Source organism: Ursus arctos, unplaced genomic scaffold, assembly GCF_023065955.2.
Source record: "Ursus arctos isolate Adak ecotype North America unplaced genomic scaffold, UrsArc2.0 scaffold_26, whole genome shotgun sequence".
In the NCBI taxonomy this organism is placed as follows: domain Eukaryota; kingdom Metazoa; phylum Chordata; class Mammalia; order Carnivora; family Ursidae; genus Ursus; species Ursus arctos.
This window is the reverse complement of record NW_026622941.1, coordinates 9,062,660-9,083,631: the sequence shown is the minus strand read 5'-3', so window position 1 is coordinate 9,083,631 and position 20,972 is coordinate 9,062,660. Positions and strand designations below refer to the sequence as shown.

At 39.3% G+C, this 20,972-nt stretch overlaps 1 protein-coding gene across 1 annotated transcript in view; it reads left to right on the top strand.

The window, feature by feature from the left end:
* The window catches only part of LOC113257917 (alpha-2-macroglobulin-like), a 37,957-nt gene extending 16,985 nt beyond the window's left edge, over positions 1–20,972 (top strand). Inside the window, exons 15-36 of the mRNA XM_026502489.4 lie at positions 251–400; positions 2,366–2,533; positions 2,985–3,093; positions 4,446–4,566; positions 5,262–5,490; positions 6,207–6,327; positions 6,691–6,812; positions 7,188–7,239; positions 9,637–9,720; positions 10,019–10,195; positions 10,515–10,602; positions 11,278–11,434; positions 12,019–12,093; positions 12,520–12,700; positions 14,506–14,729; positions 16,084–16,302; positions 16,457–16,584; positions 17,495–17,585; positions 18,837–18,905; positions 19,883–19,985; positions 20,451–20,492; positions 20,831–20,972. Coding sequence (XP_026358274.4) covers positions 251–400; positions 2,366–2,533; positions 2,985–3,093; positions 4,446–4,566; positions 5,262–5,490; positions 6,207–6,327; positions 6,691–6,812; positions 7,188–7,239; positions 9,637–9,720; positions 10,019–10,195; positions 10,515–10,602; positions 11,278–11,434; positions 12,019–12,093; positions 12,520–12,700; positions 14,506–14,729; positions 16,084–16,302; positions 16,457–16,584; positions 17,495–17,585; positions 18,837–18,905; positions 19,883–19,985; positions 20,451–20,492; positions 20,831–20,847 — 2,727 coding nt within the window. The 3' untranslated portion in view covers positions 20,848–20,972. The remainder of the gene's footprint in view (positions 1–250; positions 401–2,365; positions 2,534–2,984; positions 3,094–4,445; positions 4,567–5,261; positions 5,491–6,206; positions 6,328–6,690; positions 6,813–7,187; positions 7,240–9,636; positions 9,721–10,018; positions 10,196–10,514; positions 10,603–11,277; positions 11,435–12,018; positions 12,094–12,519; positions 12,701–14,505; positions 14,730–16,083; positions 16,303–16,456; positions 16,585–17,494; positions 17,586–18,836; positions 18,906–19,882; positions 19,986–20,450; positions 20,493–20,830) is intronic.

Genomic DNA, 20,972 nt, shown 5'->3' with positions numbered 1-20,972 from the left:
CCAAAGATTAAAAAATGGCACTTCAAATTTAATAACTTATAAGAATAACTAGATATCATTATAATGGCTCAACTGATTCTCGAAAATCAGAGCGAAGTATAAGGGACAAGAAGCCCCAAGATACATGGTGCCAACCACCACCACGTCCAAGTGGGCATGCACTGAATGTGAGGAACACTCAGGAAATGCTCGTGAAAGCACAGTTAAATCAGAATATTTGTTTTCTCGCCCATTCTCCCCAATTCCCCAGGTGGACTTGAGCTTCCGCCCAACACAAAGTCTCCCGGCTTCCCACGCCCACCTGCGAGTTTCAGCTTCTCCTCAGTCCCTGTGCGCCCTCCGTGCCGTGGACCAAAGTGTGCTGCTCATGAAGCCCGAAGCAGAGCTGTCCGCAGCCTCGGTGAGTTCCCGGCAGCCGTGCGGGTCAGGAAGGGCCACACAAGAGGCCCAGAGTAAGGAGAAATGCCTGAGTAAGATCAGATCTATTAAAATTGTATTTATCTAAGAGCTCATAGTTATGATCTCCTTCATGGACACTTTTTTGTTATGAAATATATTACATTTGAACACGCACATATATATATATATTTATTTACATAATTTTAAATACATATATATGTGTGTGTGTTTGTATCAATAAAATCATGCACCATTCTAAGTCCCTGAAATCCCAGAGCTCTATGAAACTAGTAACAGGTGTTTTCAAGCTAGTTGCAATGTTTAAAAAAGTCTGACAAAAGTAGTACATTGACCTGCACTAAAACTGATTTGAAATATCAAATTTCTGTTTTTATAAGAATTATATCAAACACTGTATGTTCCAAGATGGACACAATTTCTGAAAGAAGATATACATTGTCTCTGATGAATAAAAATTTGGAAAAATGAGTTACTATATGATAAATGACATTGATAAATGAAACCCTTTAAAATGTTGGGTGAATAGAAGAAATATCACAATGGTATGGCTGGAGTAGAAAAATGAGGAACAACATGTGCTAATAGTAGTCTGCTTATATCTTCAAAATTTCAATATGAGGCCAATTGGAATAACTTCTTACCGAAGTTTGTTTTTTGTTTTTTTTTTTTACTGTCAGAATTTTACAAAGGGAAAGTCATGTTTTACTCCCTAAAAAAGAAAGTTACAAGAAAAGACATTCAACTTTTTGGTCCTTCCAAATGGAATCTAATCAAAAATATTAGAATTCTTCGAAAGGAAGTATTAAGTATATTTTCATGGGAACAAGGGGATACATGGAAAAATAACAATGTTTTATGTTTATATAAAATAATTTTATAGTTCTCAGGGGTTTTTCTAAATTATAACAATGCTGGTGGATAGATAAGGCAGAATGTCCTATTAATTCGTTAATAAAAAAACAGAAGCTTTCAGGTAGTAATAGACCTGGGTTAAGACACTAGCCTAATCCTCTCCAGCCTTGATAGTATTTTACTAATGAAACGCTTTGCTCCCAGTAGCATAAGCCATCCATTCAACACATGTTTATTTAGTGTCTGCTGTGTTCTAGGTGTGCCCAGTTTGTTGAAATGCTCAGGATCTAGTAGTGAACTACTCAAAAGACAAAAAGCCATCCTCTCATGGAACTTACGTTTCTATAGATGAGATAGACAATAACACATTGATATGCTTTGGAGAAAAAGCAGAGAAGAGAGATGGAGAATAATAAGAGGGAGCTACCTTTGAGAAAGCATTTAATTTCATTACACGACTTACTTGGCCAAGCAGTTTTAAACTCCTTTGAACATAAGACAGTGCACTATCAGCATTTTTACAAGTGTCTTACTCTTCCCCTTCAAATGAATTTGAAAGCATCATTTCCAGTATTTTATGTACTGTGTGAAGATCTGAAGCATTTTGTTCCCATGAATAATACCTAAGAAAATACTATCCTGTCCTATATAGAGGATTATATTTATTCGTGTGCCAGTTTAGAACATGGGTTCATTAACTTTGTTACACACAGAGTCAGTTGCTGCCCACAAGGAGAGACAAAAGTATCATTTCGCTCTATCATCCTGAAGTTTTATACCATGTCTCAAATACAGCAGACATCAATTTATCTCAATAAAGTTTTATCCCATTCTAGTATGGAGTCTGGTGTTTGCCTTTGAATTGTGCAACAAATGTTTGTGGTCTTTGAGTACTCAGATGGGAATGTTTCAATTTTTTTTTCCACCTAAAACTGTTAAAAAAAAAAAAAACAGCTTCAAAATCATCTCTATAAATTACTGAAGCAACAGTGGTGCTCAAAGACTGACGGTGATTATTCTTTTCTTTTCTCTTCGCACTTAAGAAGAATAAGCCACAGATAAGTTTGTCCTTTTGTCCTTTGCATTTGTACAGGTTTATAACCTGCTACCAGTGAAGGACCTCAGTGGTTTCCCTGGGAGCTTGAATCGTCAGGAGGAAGATGATAGAGACTGTATCAATCGCCATAATGTCTATATCAATGGGGTCATGTATTCCCCTGTATCAAATACAAATGAAAAAGATATGTATAGCTTCCTACAGGTAAATTCCTTATATTGTAAACGATCCATTCTAAAGATTTACAAAATATTATATGTGAAAAATTATTTTAATGCCTTTATATCATAATTGAGGGTAATGGGACACAGAGAGGTCAAATGACTTCTCCAAGGTCACTAATATTAGCAGATCTGACAATAGCAACAGAGGCAGGGCTAGAACTTTTTGGACTATTAATCAGGATTTTTTTAAGTTTTTCCTGAAATTCATTGCCTTGTGTTATTTATAAAACTCTCATATATAAAATATTACTCTTAAAAGAGTTTTAACAGACTAAAATTACCTCCGTAAGCATACCAATAACCCTTCTACAGATGTGAACATTAAAAGTTTAGTATTAAGTAATCAGATTATTTGTGAAATTCAATGAAGTATGTGCCTATGTATATTTTACAATATTTATGTACTGATTAGGTAATAATCTCCTTCACAGGATATGGGCTTAAAGGTATTCACCAACACAAAGATTCGTAAACCCAAAGTATGTTCACAGCCTGAACACGAGGCAGTGTACTCATCTCGAAGACTATTCGCTTCTCCAGGTAAAAAACTAATAAAATTCAATATATTGAGTCAAATCAAAGAATATTTTAAAAGATAAAATGTGATAAAATTAACAAAAAAGGCCTTGTGATTCAGATATGTTAAGGTTCTCGCTCAAGATCACATAGCAATACAAATCCCCAGATTCTGATTGTGTCAAGCCCCCACATGTGCAATGCTGGAGAGAATACAAGGCCGACTGTGAGGAGTTGTCCGAGACGTACAGTAAGGTTGTGTGTCAAGGATACTTCCATTTAAAAAAAGAGAGAGAGGCACAGATATGCAGAATAAAGGAAAGGATTAATTCTGATTGAGCAATCAGGAAATTCATTCATCAAGAATCTGCCTCTAGTAAACGGAGATGCGTGAATGTGTGAGGTTGAGAAGGAAAGGTGATTTCCAGAGGATCGGTATAAACTGAAGCAGAAATGTTCACAAGGTGGGACTACCTTCTCACCAGTTAGATAAGGAAGCACTTTAACTTATCCAAATTATCAGCCAATATTCATGTCGAAGTCACATTCATTTGTAAATGAAATGGACTACTTTACTGGTGAATCAGAGAGGAACCAAGCATTTATTTCTAGTCTGATATTGTCAAATCATGGTGGAATATAGGTTGAGTACAAACTAAAGAGTTTGTCAAAAATCAAGGAAAACGTTCAATGAAAATTAGCTGGTTATGTGGAATTTAAGTAAATATTATTATATATGTTTATTACTTGTGAATTGAAGTCTACCATCCTTTACAGTAGAATTTATAGTAAACTTATGTATGTACAAGACTATATGTTCATAAATTTTTTTCAGAGAGCTGGTTGTTGAATATTTACCAGTATAGCATTAACAGAAGGTAAATGGGTGAGAGAACCTGACTGACCTTCTGGCACACGTGAAAATAAAGAACTTTTTTATCCTTGATCTCTCACTCCTGTAAACTTTCCCAGAGCCATTGTCATCATGTCTGGGTACCATGTTTCTTTGATCCCACAGAGGAACACACCAAATGGAAACTGACACCTGTCCTCCTCCCAACCCTCCTCCCAACGTCCTCTCACTCTCCTCGAGACAAAGCACAGTAACCACAGAGGACACCTTTTCTGCTCCATAGGCCATCCTAAGCTCCTTCTGCCTCTAGGTCTCTGCTCTCTGCTTGTGATTCTCTTCCCCTAGCTCACTTAGAACTTATTCTAAGACTCCAGGATTCAGCAAAAGTATCACCTCCTCAAAGGAGCTTTTGCTTAGCACCCAAGCATCCTCTCCCGGTTCTATTACATCTATTTTTTTTTGTAGCATGTTTTACCATCTCTTTATCTTTATATTATTTCTTTCTCCCCCTCACCTACCATAGTCGTATCTGAATTGCAAAGAGGCCATGAACTTACAAAGATGGTCCATGTTTCTGAGCCTCTCACCGAGACTGTGCGAAAGTACTTCCCTGAGACATGGATCTGGGACTTGGTGGCAGTAGAGTGAGTAACTTTCTTTTTATACAAAAAGCAACAATATAGACTCCCCACAATTTCCATTTTTAGCTAATTTTTCAATACCTAAGTATTTCTTTTAGACACATTGCTATTTTCGAGAGAGGTTTAACATAAATACTTCTGCTATGAGAGTCTCACTATTCTAATTATATTCCGAGCTAAGAAATTTTGTGGACATTTAATTCCAAGACTTTCAGAAAATGGGAATAAGGACGAAATATGACCAGGCACTGCACAGACTAACACCTGTCAGAGATCCTTCACTGGCCAACATTCTTGAGTTAAATGCAGAATCAGTCAGGCCAACTACACACCAGTAGTAGAATTAAAACTTAAAAAAGCCTGCCCTCATTGGAACACTATTTTAAAGAATAAAATCTACGAGCAATCTCAGATTACATATTTAGTTCATAATGATATTATCTGTAATAGATAATGCTATAATTCTGTGTCTATGGGAGATTCCGATATAGACTAGAATTGAAAGCAGAATTGGAAGGAAAGGACTTCTTATATTTTCCCAGTTTGAGTCTTGATTATACTCTCCTTTATTGATATTTCTACTGAGTGCATTCAAGATATGACAATAGAATTATTTATAGGGGTTCTGTTCCTAGAAAGGATAGAAAGGATTTATTTAACTGCTTACTTTCTGTTCTTCATATTGCCATTCTCCCCAGCTCATCAGGTGTGGCTGAAGTGGGAGTAATAGTCCCTGATACCATCACAGAGTGGAAGGCAGGGGCCCTCTGCCTGTCCAATGACACTGGACTTGGTCTCTCTCTTCCCGCCTCCCTCCGAGCCTTCCAGCCCTTCTTTGTGGAGCTCACAATGCCCTACTCTGTGATCCGCGGAGAGGCCTTCACACTCAAGGCCACCGTCCTCAACTACCTTCCCAAATGCATCCAGGTAAAGACCTCTTACCTAAATTGAACACAAGGTGAAACAGTCACGTAAATTAAAAATTGCATTCTTCGAAATACTGACAAACTCTTGCGTGCAAGATGTGTTCACCCGAGAAGGAATGCTCTGAAAGGTATTCATATGTTGTAGAAGCTATGGTTGCTGATATCTCCATATACCTGCAAAGCTTCTGACTCTTACCCCAACCCCATAAGGTTAAGAAGCTCTCACAGTATGAAGATTTCTGACACGGTGAACAAAAATCAGTATGCTTCATTCTTATGTCTTAGATCCCCCAAGTTTTCGACTTCTGCATTCCAAATATTTAACTTTCATATATCATCATATGGCATTAATTAGATTAAACCTCACTTTAAAATTTATTTGTGAGCATCTTAATACCCATTTATAAATCTTGAATACTCTGCTGGGAGAGCCGAAGGAATGGTCGAGATCCCGGACCAAAGAAGAGCTCCCACGGGCAACATGCCATCTTGACTTTTCCTCACCTCTTGTCCCGCCCCATGAAAGAGCAGATTACCCAAAAATACAAAGATTTCGATGTCAGATCCACTGTAAGGTAGTCAATCTGCATTTCGATCATCTTCAGTATTAGGCAACCTAAAATCTAACCAATCCCCCAATATGCTTTATTTCAAACCATTCCTCCTTTGGTCCCCTTCTCCCTCTGAGCTGTCTCTTTGTCTCACATGTGGTTTCAGGTTGGTGTGCAGCTAGATCCGAATCCTGCATTCCTGGTCCAGGAAAAGGAACAAGAGTCTCACTGCATCTGTGGGAATGGCCGGCACACCGTGTCCTGGGCAGTAACGCCAAAGGCATTAGGTGAGGAACAGTCTCCTAGAGACAATTCTCTACTCAAGGATTGTACATATCAGCAGGATCCTTATATCTAGTGCTACTTCCCTCGGGCAAAGACCACACACCCCCTCCCCGCCATGGTAGGATATTTTTTCCTTTGTCTTTTATTCTAGGAAGTCTGGAAAACTGTCCCCACTTCCCTTATCTCCCTCTATCTCTGCCTTGGATTCTCAGGATCACTAGCCTCTAGTTGATGCTGCTTCCATTCCTGCTCCTATGTTTTTATAAAACAAAAAGAAGTTACAAAGCATTGAACACTTATAAATCTTGAGGTTTGGAAGCATAGAAAGAAGGAAATGGTGCTCATCCGTATTGGCGCTTTTTTAGGGAATGTGAATTTCACTGTGAGTGCAGAGGCACTGGAGTCTCAAGAGCCCTGTGGGACTGAGGTGGCGGTGGTCCCTGAGTTTGGAAAGAAAGACACCATCATTAAGTCCCTGCTGGTTGAGGTAAGTAAGCCCTCCCATTCAATAGGTCACTGTGAGCCAAAAAACAGTGGTGAGCTGAAGGTCCCAAGTTTTAGATGAGAAGGGCTAAATAATACATAATCACAGAATATTTCACAATATTCTCTCCTCTCTCTCTTTCTCTTTCTCCATCTCTCTGTTATCTCTGTCTGTCTTTCTCTCTTGATATTTACATAATTTTTCCTCACTTTCTCATCTATCAACCTGTCTCCTTCATAGTGCTTATACTTAGAGATTCGTTTATGTAATACATTTGGAAGTCAGCTCCAATTCTTCTCACTATCAAGAAATTTGTGGTTCCACTATCGACATGCATGTCCATTCTCACCTCCACTTTTTCTTTCTTTCCACCTACAGCCTGAAGGACTAGAGAAGGAAGTAACATTCAATTCCCTGCTCTGTCCGTCGGGTAAGAGTCATTCATCATAATTAGAATAGCATTGACTAAAGTTTCTGTAACAAGTTCAAAGAATCTTACATCTTATTCCTACACTTCCCTACGAGGTAAGACCCAAAGAACCATCAACCCATTTGATAAATGAGGCACCTGGTTCTTAGAGAAGCCATGTAATTTTATGAGGAGACTATCCCTAGCCCATGCTTTCTGAATTTTTATCTATTATAGCACCTGTACAAACACCTATTGTCTTTCTGACCAGTGTATGACGTGGTTACATAGAAAGTGAGTAGAATCAAATGAATATTGCTAAAGGGAATGTCCCCTTGAATATTTAGTAATACAACATATGGTTAGCTGAATTCAAGCCACCGCCACATTGAATTTTGCATAGCCAACAGCATTCGATAATGGGACCATGCTACGTCCCAAAGAAAGAATTATCTTAGCCTGTACCATTGTTGTCGTGTCAATATTGGATGCCAATCTTGTACCTAATGCTCTATGAGTCATTTGAGAAGATACTAAAGAAACTCACACAGAAGAAGATATAACTTTATCTTGGTGGAGAATTTTCTAGTCTAAACAAAAATACAGAGACTTAGCACACTAAGAAACTTATCAACACAATGTGTTCTCACTTCAAACAATGTCAAATCAACATCATACATGTATTTCTTGCGTTTCTCTGTCTACGTCCTAAGTTTTGTTTATTATTTTTATTATACTGTCAAGACTTCAAATATATAAAATGTGTTCTAAAAACATATTGCCTGGTTGTTCAGCCTTATTTCCACATTTAAGTGAATTTGTCACCAAATCCTTTTATCATGGTGTTTATAGCAGCAATGTCCACAATAGTCAAACTATGAAAAAGCCTAGCTGTTCATCGAGAGATGAATGGATAAAAAAGATGTGAGATATAGATATAGATATAGATATAGATATATAGATATAGATATAGATATAGATATAGATATATAGATATAGATATAGATATAGATATAGATATAGATATATAGATATATAGATATATAATGGAATATTACTCAGCCATCAAAAAAATGAAATCTTACCATTTGTAACAACATGGATGGAACTAGAGGGCATTATGACAAGCAAAATAAGTCAATCGTAGAAGAACAATTATCATATCATTTCACTCATATGTGGAATTTAAGAAACAAACCAGAGGATCACAGAGGAAGGGAGGGAAAGATAAAATAAGACAAAAATCAGAGAGGGAGACAAACCATAAAAGACTCTTAACTATAGGAATCAGAGGTGCCTGGGTGGCTCAGTGGGTTAAGCATCTGCCTTCAGCTCAGGTCATGGTCCCAGGGTCCTGGGATCAAGTCCCACATTAGGTTCCCTATTCAGTGGGGAATCTGCTTCTCCCTGTCCCTCTGCCCCCTCCCCAACTTGTGCTCTCTCTCTTGCTTGTTCTCTTTCTCTCTCTCAAGTAAATAAATAAAGTCTTAAAAGAAAAATTATAGGAAATAAAACTGAGGGTTCCTGGAGGGGAGTGGGGGGTAGGGGAGTTTAACTGGGGGATGGTCATTAAGGAGGGCACGTGATGTAATGAGAACTAGGTGTTATATACAACTGATGAAACACTGAACTCTCCCTCTGAAACTAATAATACATTATATGTTAATTAACTGAATTTAAATTTAAAAAATAGTAGGCACTGTTCTGTACAACATAATCCTCTTGCATAACTGAAATTGTATATCCTTCAAAAGTTTCAATATTAATTTCATGAGGAAGGGGATGCAGCATGAAGATAAATACTACATTTCTCTTTCATCATCCTATAATTTACCAATACTAAAACAACAGTAAATGTATGCCTATCAGCAGCAATTATTATATTTCCGGAGACTCAAACACTGTTCATCTTCACCCCCACTTCCATGTCTAGGGCTTCCATAAAAATACTATCTTCATATCTGGTGAAATTTGATGGCAATAAGGACAGAGCATTATTGTAGAATTCAGGAAATTTCAGAGATTTTTCTTTTGCTTATGTATACATTAGGGTATTTTTCATTAAACTTTTGAGTAAAGAGGGTGGGGATGAACACTAAACCGATTGTCTTGTGATAACCATCTCATGCTAGCCACAGGATGCCTACCACGGAGTCACAACATCATGGGCATTTCTCAATCTGTATCCTTCTTTTGGAATGCTCTCGATGTAAGGGAGGAAAAGAAAGATAAGGAAGGAGAATTTCTGGAAATCTCAGAATCCTGTTCATACACATTTAAAATATACATATTTTGAAAATAGAAATAGTAAAAGAGGGACAACTTTTCAGAACTTTAAGTGTAAGGCACAGTTCTGGCTTCTGGGTTTGGAGCTCTTCAAGAAAATACATCCAGAAATAATTTCCATTATTTGTCTAGGTGCTGAGGTGTCTGAACAATTACCTTTGAAGTTGCCAGAGAATGTAGTAGAAGAATCGGCCCGAGCCTCTGTCTCAGTATTGGGTAAGCTCCAACCCTAGTGAATTATTCTACTCTCTTGATAGTTTTTACTATTTTTCTTTTCCATAAATACTCGAAATCACAACTATAGTATTAACTTCAGCTCAGGTCAAGAACTTGGTTCTTCCCTCCTTCTTGGGGCTTGTATATTGCTCCCAATCATACTTCTGTCCCTGGACCACTCACCCTTCCTAAAAAATCTTCATTTTTCAATCTTCCTAAAATTATTCCTTTCTTCTTAATGATTCAGATAGATTATAACCTATAAGCTTTATGATGTCCCATCTCTCCCATTCCCTAGGAGACCTACTGGGCTCTGCCATGCACAATATACAAAATCTCCTCCGAATGCCCTATGGCTGTGGAGAACAGAATATGGTCCTCTTTGCTCCCAACATCTATGTTCTGAACTATCTAAATGAAACACACCAGCTGACTCCAGAAGTCATGTCCAAGGCTGTTGGCTACCTCAATACTGGTGAGTGACTAAATGAGTGAGTGAAGACTTCACAGTGTTATTTTAACAATAGCTTGGGTTTCCCAGTAGGTTTGAGTTACTTAGCAATTCTGTGGTATGTTAGCTTATCACAGTATCGTAGTTACTATGATAAGAATGACAGTTAATTTTATGGTTATTACCCAGTGTCCAACCTCTAATACTAAATGTTTAGGACTCAGAAACTTGTAACGTATGACAGCAAAACTTAAGAAATATCACAAGAGAGACCAAAGCATTTTAGTAATTTCTCTGGCCACAACACAGTCTGTCGTATTGTTTCATCAGCCTTCCATTTCAGGTTACCAGAGACAGCTGAAGTACAAGCACCATGATGGCTCCTATAGCACCTTTGGGGAGAACTATGGCAAGAGTGAGGGCAATACCTGGTAAGGGATAGACAGTTTTTCAAAGTCCTATTTTTGTACCAGCTCTTTTACATATATTATCACAATTATACTCATAGTAACCTTATCAGATATGTATTATTAAACCTATAGTTGGTTATACTCGACAAATATACCAAGGGCAGCAAGGTAACAAGCAGAAAAGCTGACATGTGTATGTTAGATTTGTCACCCAAATTCATCCTGTTAATAATAACCAGGGTATTCTTTCTAAAATAGCTATTTTTTTGAGAGAGAGAGCACACGTTCAAGCCCTGTGTTGGGCTCCACGGTGGGTGCGGAGCCTACTTAAAAATAAATGAATAAATAAAACCCCTAGGGCAAAGCAAAGCAGTTCGAAGTTATTCAACCTTCTTAATGAGAAGATTCTGCCACCTACAGAAGGAAATCTCTAAAGGAAGAAAGTCTTACTCAAATAAGTAAAAATAGCATCAGAAGTACTTAGACTCTCTGTAGCAAGGAGAAAATGAGTCAGCAAGGAAATATTAGATGTAGCAGACGAATCAAGCAGTCTAAAGGAGATGGGAGTTCTAAGTACACAGAACACCTGTCGGGTGACTCACATCAAGCTGGACAGTGTCACACGAAGCCTTTACTGCACCACAGTCATAAAACTATTGTAACAACATAAACATCATCACCCCTCCCACCGCTCAGGCTCACTGCCTTTGTACTGAAGAGTTTTGCCCAGGCTCGAGCCTATATCTTCATCGATGAAGCACACATCACCCAAGCCCTCACCTGGCTCTCCCAAAAGCAGAAGGACAATGGCTGTTTCAGGAGTTCCGGGTCTCTGCTCAACAATGCCATTAAGGTGAAGTGTTCTTGGAGTTAGTTTTTTGGGTTTGGTTTGGTTTTGTTTTGTTTAATAAGATTTTATTTATTTATTTGAGAGAGAGAGAGAGCAAGAGAGCACAAGCAGGGGGAGGAGCAGAGGGAAAGGGAGAAGCAGGCTCCCTGCTGAACAGGGAGCCCAATACAGGACTCGATCCCAGGACCCCAGGATGATGACCTGAGCCAAAAGCAGAAGCTCAGCCCACTGAGCCACCCAGGCACCTCCAAGTGAGTTTTGATTTGTCCATTTATGATGTCTACAATGATGAGAGGAAGTAATAATGTAGGAATTCCTTAGCAAAGGTAAATACATACATACATACCATACGTACATTAAATAAATAAATAAATAAATAAATAAATAAATAAATAAATAAATAAATAAACAAACTGGATAGTACCAAGAAGGAGGGGATGGAACTTCGGTTGAGTGTGATCATTTACCCCAAGGGGATGAATACGGGTAAGGATAAATTCCATGACACAGCAGAAAGCGAAGAGCTGATGAGGAGCATTCTCAGAAGTTAAATCACTCAAATCTCCCTCTCTTACTCATACTTACAGGGAGGAGTGGAAGACGAAGTGACCCTCTCCGCCTACATCACCATTGCCCTTCTGGAGATCCCTCTCCCCGCCACTGTAGGTACCACCTCATCCCCCTGCTGAGCCTAGTTCTGGATGCAATGAAACTGCTGCCCTGCTGTCAGAACCATCTCCCGGCTAAAAGTCAAGTGTCAGCCTTCCTTTCATGCCATGACAGTGCTCCGCAGATCAACAGAAAACTTGGTCAATCCATTACGAAAGATTTACACTATCCCAGTGATGCTCCTAGGCTATTTCTCCCCTATGGACCTCTCACTACTGCCGTATACACACCCAAAATGAATTCTAAAAATATGGTCTGTGTTCCTGCCTTATGAAAGCAATAACACAAAGATACATTCTCTCTATCCACAAGAATCAGAATAGATGGACACCTGCATTTGAAGAATGATCTGTGCCTACCTGGGAGCGCTGACATCCGTGTTCACAAAGCTTGGTTCCCTCTTTCTTCTCCCTCCCCAGCACCCCGTTGTCCGCAATGCCCTGTTCTGCCTGGAGTCAGCCTGGAAGTCAGCAAAGGAAGGACCCCATGGAAAGCATGTCTACACCAAGGCACTGCTGGCCTATGCTTTTGCCCTGGCAGGTAACCAGGACAAGAGGAGAGAGACGCTCGACTTACTTCATGAGGAAGCTGTGAAGGAAGGTGAGCGCACATCTGAGATCTCCCATCCCCCATTCTCTGTATCAAGAACTGTAGTGCAAACCCCCCCACCCCTACGTCTTATGATCCCTTCTCCCCTCTCTTCTTTTGTCTATATCACTAGAAAATCTGGGATCTCTTCAGCAAGTCACACGTCAAAAGATAAGAGGCAGTGTACTGTAGCAGTGAGAAGCTGAGCCTCTGGAGACTAGCTCCAAAACGTTTTACCTGTGAGGCCTTGGGCAAGTCACTTACCTTGGCTGTGTTTCGGGTCCTTCCTCAGTAAAATGGGGATAATAATAGTATTTACCTCACAGGGTTGTGTCAATATTAAATGAATTAATACAAGCGAAGCACTTAGTAGACTATATGGTACACAGTAAGTGCTATAAAAGTATTACCTATTATGATTACAATAGCCATTCTTACCCGACCTTTACCTGGTGCATCATACCATCTTAAACATAAGAAAAGAGTGAAGGAAGTAACCCCATGAATAAATTCTGCTATTTTATGCTCATATTACAAGTCTGATGATGATGACAAATCTATTCATATTCACACAATATTCCTATGTATACAGTGGTCTTGTATAAGGGGTCAAAGAAATAGAAAATAGAAATGCAAATAATATTTTATCCAATAAACCACATCCTACCTTTCGCCCTTGACTGTGCCATTAATTGCTTATTCTTAAAACATATAGGGAATATTTCAGATATACAAAAAGGCAAAAAGAATGATTAGCAAACCACTTTATACTTTCCTCCCAGCTTAAGAAATACAAAATTACCAGTGCAGGAAAAATTCCCTGTGTACCACTCCCACCCCCAAAGGTAACCTTTATCCTGAATTTGTCATTACAATTTCCATGGGTTTCTTTATTTTTCCTACCTATTTCTAAACAATATTGAGAATTGTTATGGTTCTTCATCTTTAGATTAAACAGTATCACACTTTGGAGTATTTCTGCATCTTGTTTTCTTGTCCGTTTGTCTGCTTTTGGTTTTGACATTCGACCTTGTGCTAATAGGAATCTCCTATATGAGTGTCATTGTTTCCACTGCTACATAACACATGGCGACATACACATAGGTCGTAATTTATATTAAGGAGTCTCTCCTCATGGATCTCTTCTCGTGTCTCATTTGTGGCTATTGCAAACCATGCTGCAGTGAACGCTCACCCACCTGCCTCCTTGTACCTGTGTGCGAGTTTCTCTGAGTTATCCTTCTGGAAGTGAATTGCTGATTAGTAAGCTGAGCACATCGTGCCCTTTGCTGGGTATTCCCAAATTGCTCTCCAAAGAGCAGTTTCCATCCCACAGCAGTGTAAACCCGTTCCCATTATTTCACATCCTTGTCAGCTTTGGTATTTTAAGGATTATGTATTTTTTTCTGGCCTAATGAGTAGGAACTACACGTCATCTGTGATCCTCACAAGAAACCTCTATAGAAAAATTTATAGAAAATTTAACAAAGCTCAGATAAGGCCTGGAGAGGACCACAAAGAGGAAATCACCGCAATCGGTGAGGGAACTTGTTCTTCACTGTCTCCCCAGCAACCCAACCGTAGCAACCATTTGAAAACTTCGCTGGCTGTGGGCTTCTGACTCCAGCAACATTATCTGCCTTCGGCTGGCCCAAACAGACCAAGTTCAGATTCCCACAGAAAGGAGACCAGGCAGACAATAAGGTTCAAGACAATATAATTGGAATGCACTCCTCACTTCAGCTCCGGCTTAGGTACTTTCACCTTTAATTAAATAAGAATACGTAGTCACTCATAAATCTTTTTCTCAACTCCAGATAATTCCGTCCACTGGGAGCGACCTCAGAAACCCAGGGCACCCGGGGGGCATTTTTACCAACCCCCGGCTCCCTCAGCTGAGGTGGAGATGACGTCCTACGTGCTGCTGGCTTACCTCACGGCCCAGCCCGCCCCCACCTCAGAGGAGCTGACTTCCGCCGCACGCATCGTGAAGTGGATCACAAAGCAACAGAATTCCCATGGGGGCTTCTCCTCCACCCAGGTCTGTATTTACCAGAACTTTTGACTTCACCTTTAGGTGACAAAAGTTTTGAACAAAATATAAAGACGCACAAGAAGAAAACTGAAACTGAGAATAACTTGAATGAGGAAAATATTACTAGCATCCAAGGATAGTGAGAAATAAGGAAAAATGACAGTCAAAGAGGGCTAAAAAGAAAATGCCTGCAATTCTGGCACCCCATCCTTGTTATCACGGCCCCCTCCTCCCGATAATGACTCTACCTCCCTAAAGAAATGGAACCCGGGATGCAAGGGTCGCAGCAGGATGAATAAAAAAGAAATCTACCTTCTGGAATCTTCTGGAAGTTCTAAGAGTGCCTTTCAAACTGTTCCAGGAATGCTATTCAAAACCCAATAATCTCTCTTTGCAAATCTCTCCATTTGTAGGTCCCCTTTAACTGGCTTATTTCAAAGCTGACACATTTTACGCTTCCACTATTCACCTCTTACTATACAAACATCTGTTCACCAGGAACATGAAGAATTTTCTTTACTGCGCCAACATCCTGAGCCTAACTATATAATCTTACATCTTAAAAATTCATCAATATGTACACAGCAGGATGTTTCATCTTCAGAGAATTTAGAGGTTAGCCTATAGACTAAATCTAAAAGAGAAAGAGAATGTGACACATCTTTTTTCCATTGTATTTAATCTCTTATTTTGCCATATGAATGGAAAGAACTGAACACTTTTATTAAGGCAGTTATTCTTTCTCAGAAATCTATTATTTAAAGACTGTCATTCGGGTCCAATGCTGATGAGAATTGAGAATATGACATGTAGGGGTGGGAGGAAACCAGACTTCCAATAAAAAAGGGAGAGCCAAAAAATGTCAATAAATCAAGAAGATAATTATAATTAAGCATGACCCTGATCGTGGCTGCAAAGGACCTTGGACTTTCTCAGGGCACTGACCTCAGCAGCAGAGCAGAGTTTAATCTGGGTGAGAGCCAGACTGAACTTTGAGTGGTGGCAGGTATGACAACAATTATCAAGGAAGACCTCTTAGGCAAATAGCTAATGTCAATAAATGATTCCCATTCATGTATATTTTCCACATTCTTTATCCCGCAAGTATTTATAGATGGAAAAAGATCGATGTTCTGAGAAATAAAATAAGCTTCTAAAGCATTCAGTCCCAGGCAGATTTGGGAATGTTATGGTCCTACTTAAGGATTGTAATCAATCTTGAAATTAGAACTCCAGTATTTAAGTAGTGAGGGAAGCAGGAAAGAGGAAATCAAAGCCCCTGTTGTGGCAGCTGACATGGGCCTTTGGGCCCTCAGAACGTTACCAGGCCTACGAAGGTTCTCTCACTCGTCTCTTCCAGGACACAGTGGTGGCTCTCCAGGCCTTGTCCAGATATGGAACAGCCACCTTCACCAGGACTGGGAAGCCCGCACAGGTGACCGTCCAATATTCTGGGACATTTGTCACAAAATTCCAAGTGGACGACGACAACCGCCTGTTACTACAGCAGACCTCATTGCCAAAGGTGCCTGAGGAATACACCATGACGGTGACAGGAGAAGGCTGTGTCTACCTCCAGGTGAGACTTGGGCCACGTAGGGGCAGAGGGTCCACTTTACCCGTTCCCACCGAAAATCCGTGACTCAGCAAATGATAGGGCAAATCAGAGAAAGAGTTGAGGAAGTTAGGAAAAGAAGAGAGAAACACAGATTTTTGTCTTCGGTGTTCCACAGACATCCTTGAAATACAACATTCTGCCAGAAAAGGCAGAGTTCCCATTTGCTTTGGAGGTGCAGACGGTGCCCCAAACTTGTGACAGACCCAAAGCCCACACCAGCTTCCAGATCTCACTGAATGTCAGGTAAGACCTCTGACTGAATCATCTAAGTCTGGGCATGACAACCAGTCCTCTTACTGGAATTCCTCATTAAGCTGAGCAGTGTGGCAGTAAATGTTTGCACTACGTTTGTTGAAAAAGCTGTGTGTCTTCATGCTCGTACAGATTTCTGCGTGGTGGGGTATACCTACATTGTGCATCCCCTGCCTCCAGAGCCTAGGATTGTCGAACCTCATTATTTAAAGGTTAATTCCCCTCAATAATAACTTAAAAAGAGCATTAGCCCTTGCCTCTGACCTGGATTCCTGATTTAATTCTCATGTAATTGAGTCATTCTCTGATTTCATTCTGCTGTAATGAAATTCTGTATTATCCTTGCTCTATCCAGGGCAGAGACGGAGAATTCCTGAAAAGCATGAATAGAAGGAAGTAGTGACTCCCTAGTTAGAATTCCTACCGGCAATAAATAAATCTCAGATTATATACAAAATAATCAATTTGGGGGGGGCGGAATAGATATACAGGCAGCAGTATTCAAATGGCTCCAGGGCTTACGAAAAAATGTATCTGTCCGCAAGAATATTTTAACCTGGATGGGGATACTATTCAGGAAAAAAAGTTAAAGTATATGTAACAAATAACTGGCAGAGAGCAGAGGTCTCAGACCCAGCTCCGCGTCACGTTCTTTCTCAAACGCACAGCCTCGAGCCCACACACATGAAGCCCTGATTCATCAGATCTAGGGTCCAGCCTGGTCTTCGTGGCTTTAACAAATTCCCCGGAGATTCTAATGCACAACCGTCTTCCACCTGGGTAGGATATTTAGGAAGACTTCCGTGTATGTTGAGGGCTGTGAGGGCTTGCTCTGGGCATAGGAAAAGAGACTGTTTAATATCACAGAAAACCCTAATTCCTTTCTTCCCTGAATCTTTAGTTACATCGGGAGTCGGTCCGTCTCCAACATGGTGATTATTGATGCGAAGATGGTGTCCGGCTTCATTCCCCTGAAACCAACAGTGAAAATGGTAGGTCTAGTGGACACCCAGGGGGCTCTATTTTATTTAACATTTTAGGTATCTCCAGACTAAGAAAATTTTAAAATATTTTAAATCACTTCTATGAAAGACTAATAATTTCTCCAAAGTCAGAAATAGAATTAAACATGTTTGTATATGGGTTTTTTGGTGTGGTTTTTTTTTTTTTTTCTCGTTAAATTTTGTTTTAATGGGTCTCAAAATTCTGTGACAGATTTTTGGTCAAGTTGCTCCTATTAGAAAGTACTCATTTTAAAAACTAATAAGTTAAAACTCACACACACACACACACACACACACATACATATACAAATGGTCCACAAAACGTTCTCTCTTCCCTCTGAAGGTTTTCCAAGGCATTTTTATTACTAACCCGTCTTCCTTTATACTTATATGGCCAATTGAGACAAACAGTACTGTGATCATTCTTCCCCAACTGGTCAGGACCGGGGTGGCGGGTATTAGGGATACTAATTCATTTAGCCTTCTGAGCTTTCTGGGCGGACGTGGTGACCTTGCCAGCTCCAGCAGCCTTTCCGTCCTCTGCTTTGATACACCCACAGGGACTGTCTGTTTCATGTTACAAACAGCTCTCTTCTAGGAGCCGCACCTACTGGAAGAATGTCAGCACGTTCCCGCTTTCATGGAGCTTAGACTCTTAAGGAGACAAAGCTTAGGGGCGCCTGGCTGGCTCAGACAGAAAAGAATGAGACTCTTGATCTCAGGGTCATGAGCTTTGAGCCCCGCGTTTGATGTAGAGATTACCTAAATAAATAAAACTTAAAAAAAAAAAAAAGAAGATAAAGCTTATGCACCAGTGGGAAAAAAATATGAAAATGACCACTAGACATAAACTATAATTATTACAGAAGTTCAGAGAAAAATAAGTTTGCTGTAAGTTAGAACAAGCAAAAAAAGTTTGGAAAAAACCCTCCTTCGTGAAGGAATCGAATGTACATTGAACATCGAAATTTGGAAAATTCCTAAGTTTAGGATACTTATTTCCCTTTTTTTCAGACATATCCATTCTACACATATGTCATGTGTCATACTAATACCAAACCCTGCATCCCAATTATCTTATATTTTCAATTTAAAAACATTATCATCTTCACTTACCAAAAATCACTTGAAAAAACTTTACCCTCAGGCTTAATTTGGTCATAAAAATTCTTCTTTTCTCTGGCTTTCCCAGAGGTTTAATCTGTTTATTAACATTTGTGATGTATTAATTTTCTTCAGCTTGAAAGATCTAACCACGTGAGCCGAACAGAAGTCAGCAACAACCATGTTTTGATTTATCTGGATAAGGTGAGAGCCCTGCCAATCTAGTTGCAAAAAATATATAGATAATAATCTCTCTCGGGGAGCTAAACTAATCCTAACCTACGGGCAGTGAATGAAGGCGTTATCGCCTCCGTGGCAAAAATTTGAGCATTCTAATATTAATTCCAGTAAATATTCTCCTCTCCTTTATTTGCATTTCATGTGAGACTATGGGAAGAAATGGTTTATTATAATATTGGAATATGAATACTTCTTATACCTCATAAGCAAAAAATTCTCTGCACAATGTGTTTATGTCCATAAGCTGTTTTGAAGACACCGAGTAATATGAGGAAGAAACGCAATGGTAAACCCAGTGGTTTCTTCCTTACATTATTATATCAACATAATAATTGATGTTATATATTATATGTGTATATATTATATCTCAAATATATCAATTATGTAACTCACATCTCAATTATTATATCAACAGTATAAAAGGGGAAAATACTGTCCATTTCAGCAAGGAAGCACCATAAAATGATAAGATCAGTCGGCCAATAAACCCATCTCATTTTGTTGATACGTGTTCTAACGTAATTTATTCATTCATATATTAATGGACATTATAGTTGGCAAGTTTTGTGAAATTTTAATAAGGCTGTAATGATAGACCTTTTACATGACTTTTAAGTCAATACAGTATTTCTACAAGATAGAGTAGGAAAGCTATACCACATCTCTAGATATGTAAAAATGAACGTCACCATTCAACCAACAAAACCATGTATCATTCACCCCCTATGAACAGAGCCCATGTACAGTACTGGTAGGAGTATATAAATTGTTTGGGTGATTTAAGAAAAACTTAGGGATGGTTTCATTCACCCTGGGAGCTTTTTGTACAACTTAAGGACACTGTTAGTTGATTAAAAGGTTGTTCCCTCCAAAAGTAGATGAATAATTAAACTCGCCGAATGAAGAGAGAAGAAGGCTTGTAATTCCCTTTTGCTTTCTAGGTGACAAATCAGACACTCAGCTTGTCCTTCATGGTTCTGCAAGATGTCCCAGTGAGAGAGCTGAAGCCAGCCATAGTGAAAGTCTATGACTACTATGAGACAGGTGAGTGTGAACAACTTTGACTTAGACATTACATTTCTGATCACAAAAATGTAGATTTGAGAACTGTGTGGGGGCAGCTTATTGCATGGTCCTTTCATTGTCTCCATCAAGTCTGACTCTTCTCTGTGTTCTGTACATACATTGCAGCAACTCCCTCTCGTGTAAGTACATCACCTCCTAATACAGACCACCTGTCGGATATTTAGTTCCCTTTTCTTCAGATCAATCAACTGTAAGACAACATGAGACTTAAATAAGTATAATATCTGAACTGTCTTTCGAAAGTTTAGAGGAGAGAAATACACTATACTTGAAGAGTTAACGTTATACAACAGCAAGCAACGCATAGATGATGCTGATGTTGCTCATACAATTCTGCCCGTAATAAAAGATCTTTAACGGACCTGTAACCCATAAGCGTTTGCTTTCCCTCTCACTTCACCTAATGGTTTTGTTCTTATTCAGATGAATTTGCAATTGCTGAGTACAGTGCTCCGTGCAGCCAAGGTAAGTAATGCACACTCTTCCAGCTGCAGTCAGACCCCCCTGCCTTGTCTCTTGTATGTCCTCCAGAAAATTCTGGCCCCTAGTTTTTGTAGACATCATCTTGCTCACAGTGCAACTTATTATAGAAAAAATGCATTTATTGGGAAAAGGCCAGTGACGATCAAACTTCAGATAGCTCATAGGATTATTTACCGGATACTTATAAGTAATAAATCTCATTTCCCACTATACTAATCAGGCTTCCTTAGACGGTATGCTACCCATATCTAAGGGATAGAATATTCGCTGCTCGGGAAACCCGAGTCCATCTTGATTCTCTCTTCTTTCCACTATCACAGATCATGGAAATGCTTGAAGACCACGACAGTGAAAACTGCTTTGCTGGGGTCCCTGTTTCACAGACTGACATTTCTGTGGAAGAAAAGAATTTTTGTTATCTATGAAGATTTGAAATAAACCTTTTTTTCTGGTCAATCTTTA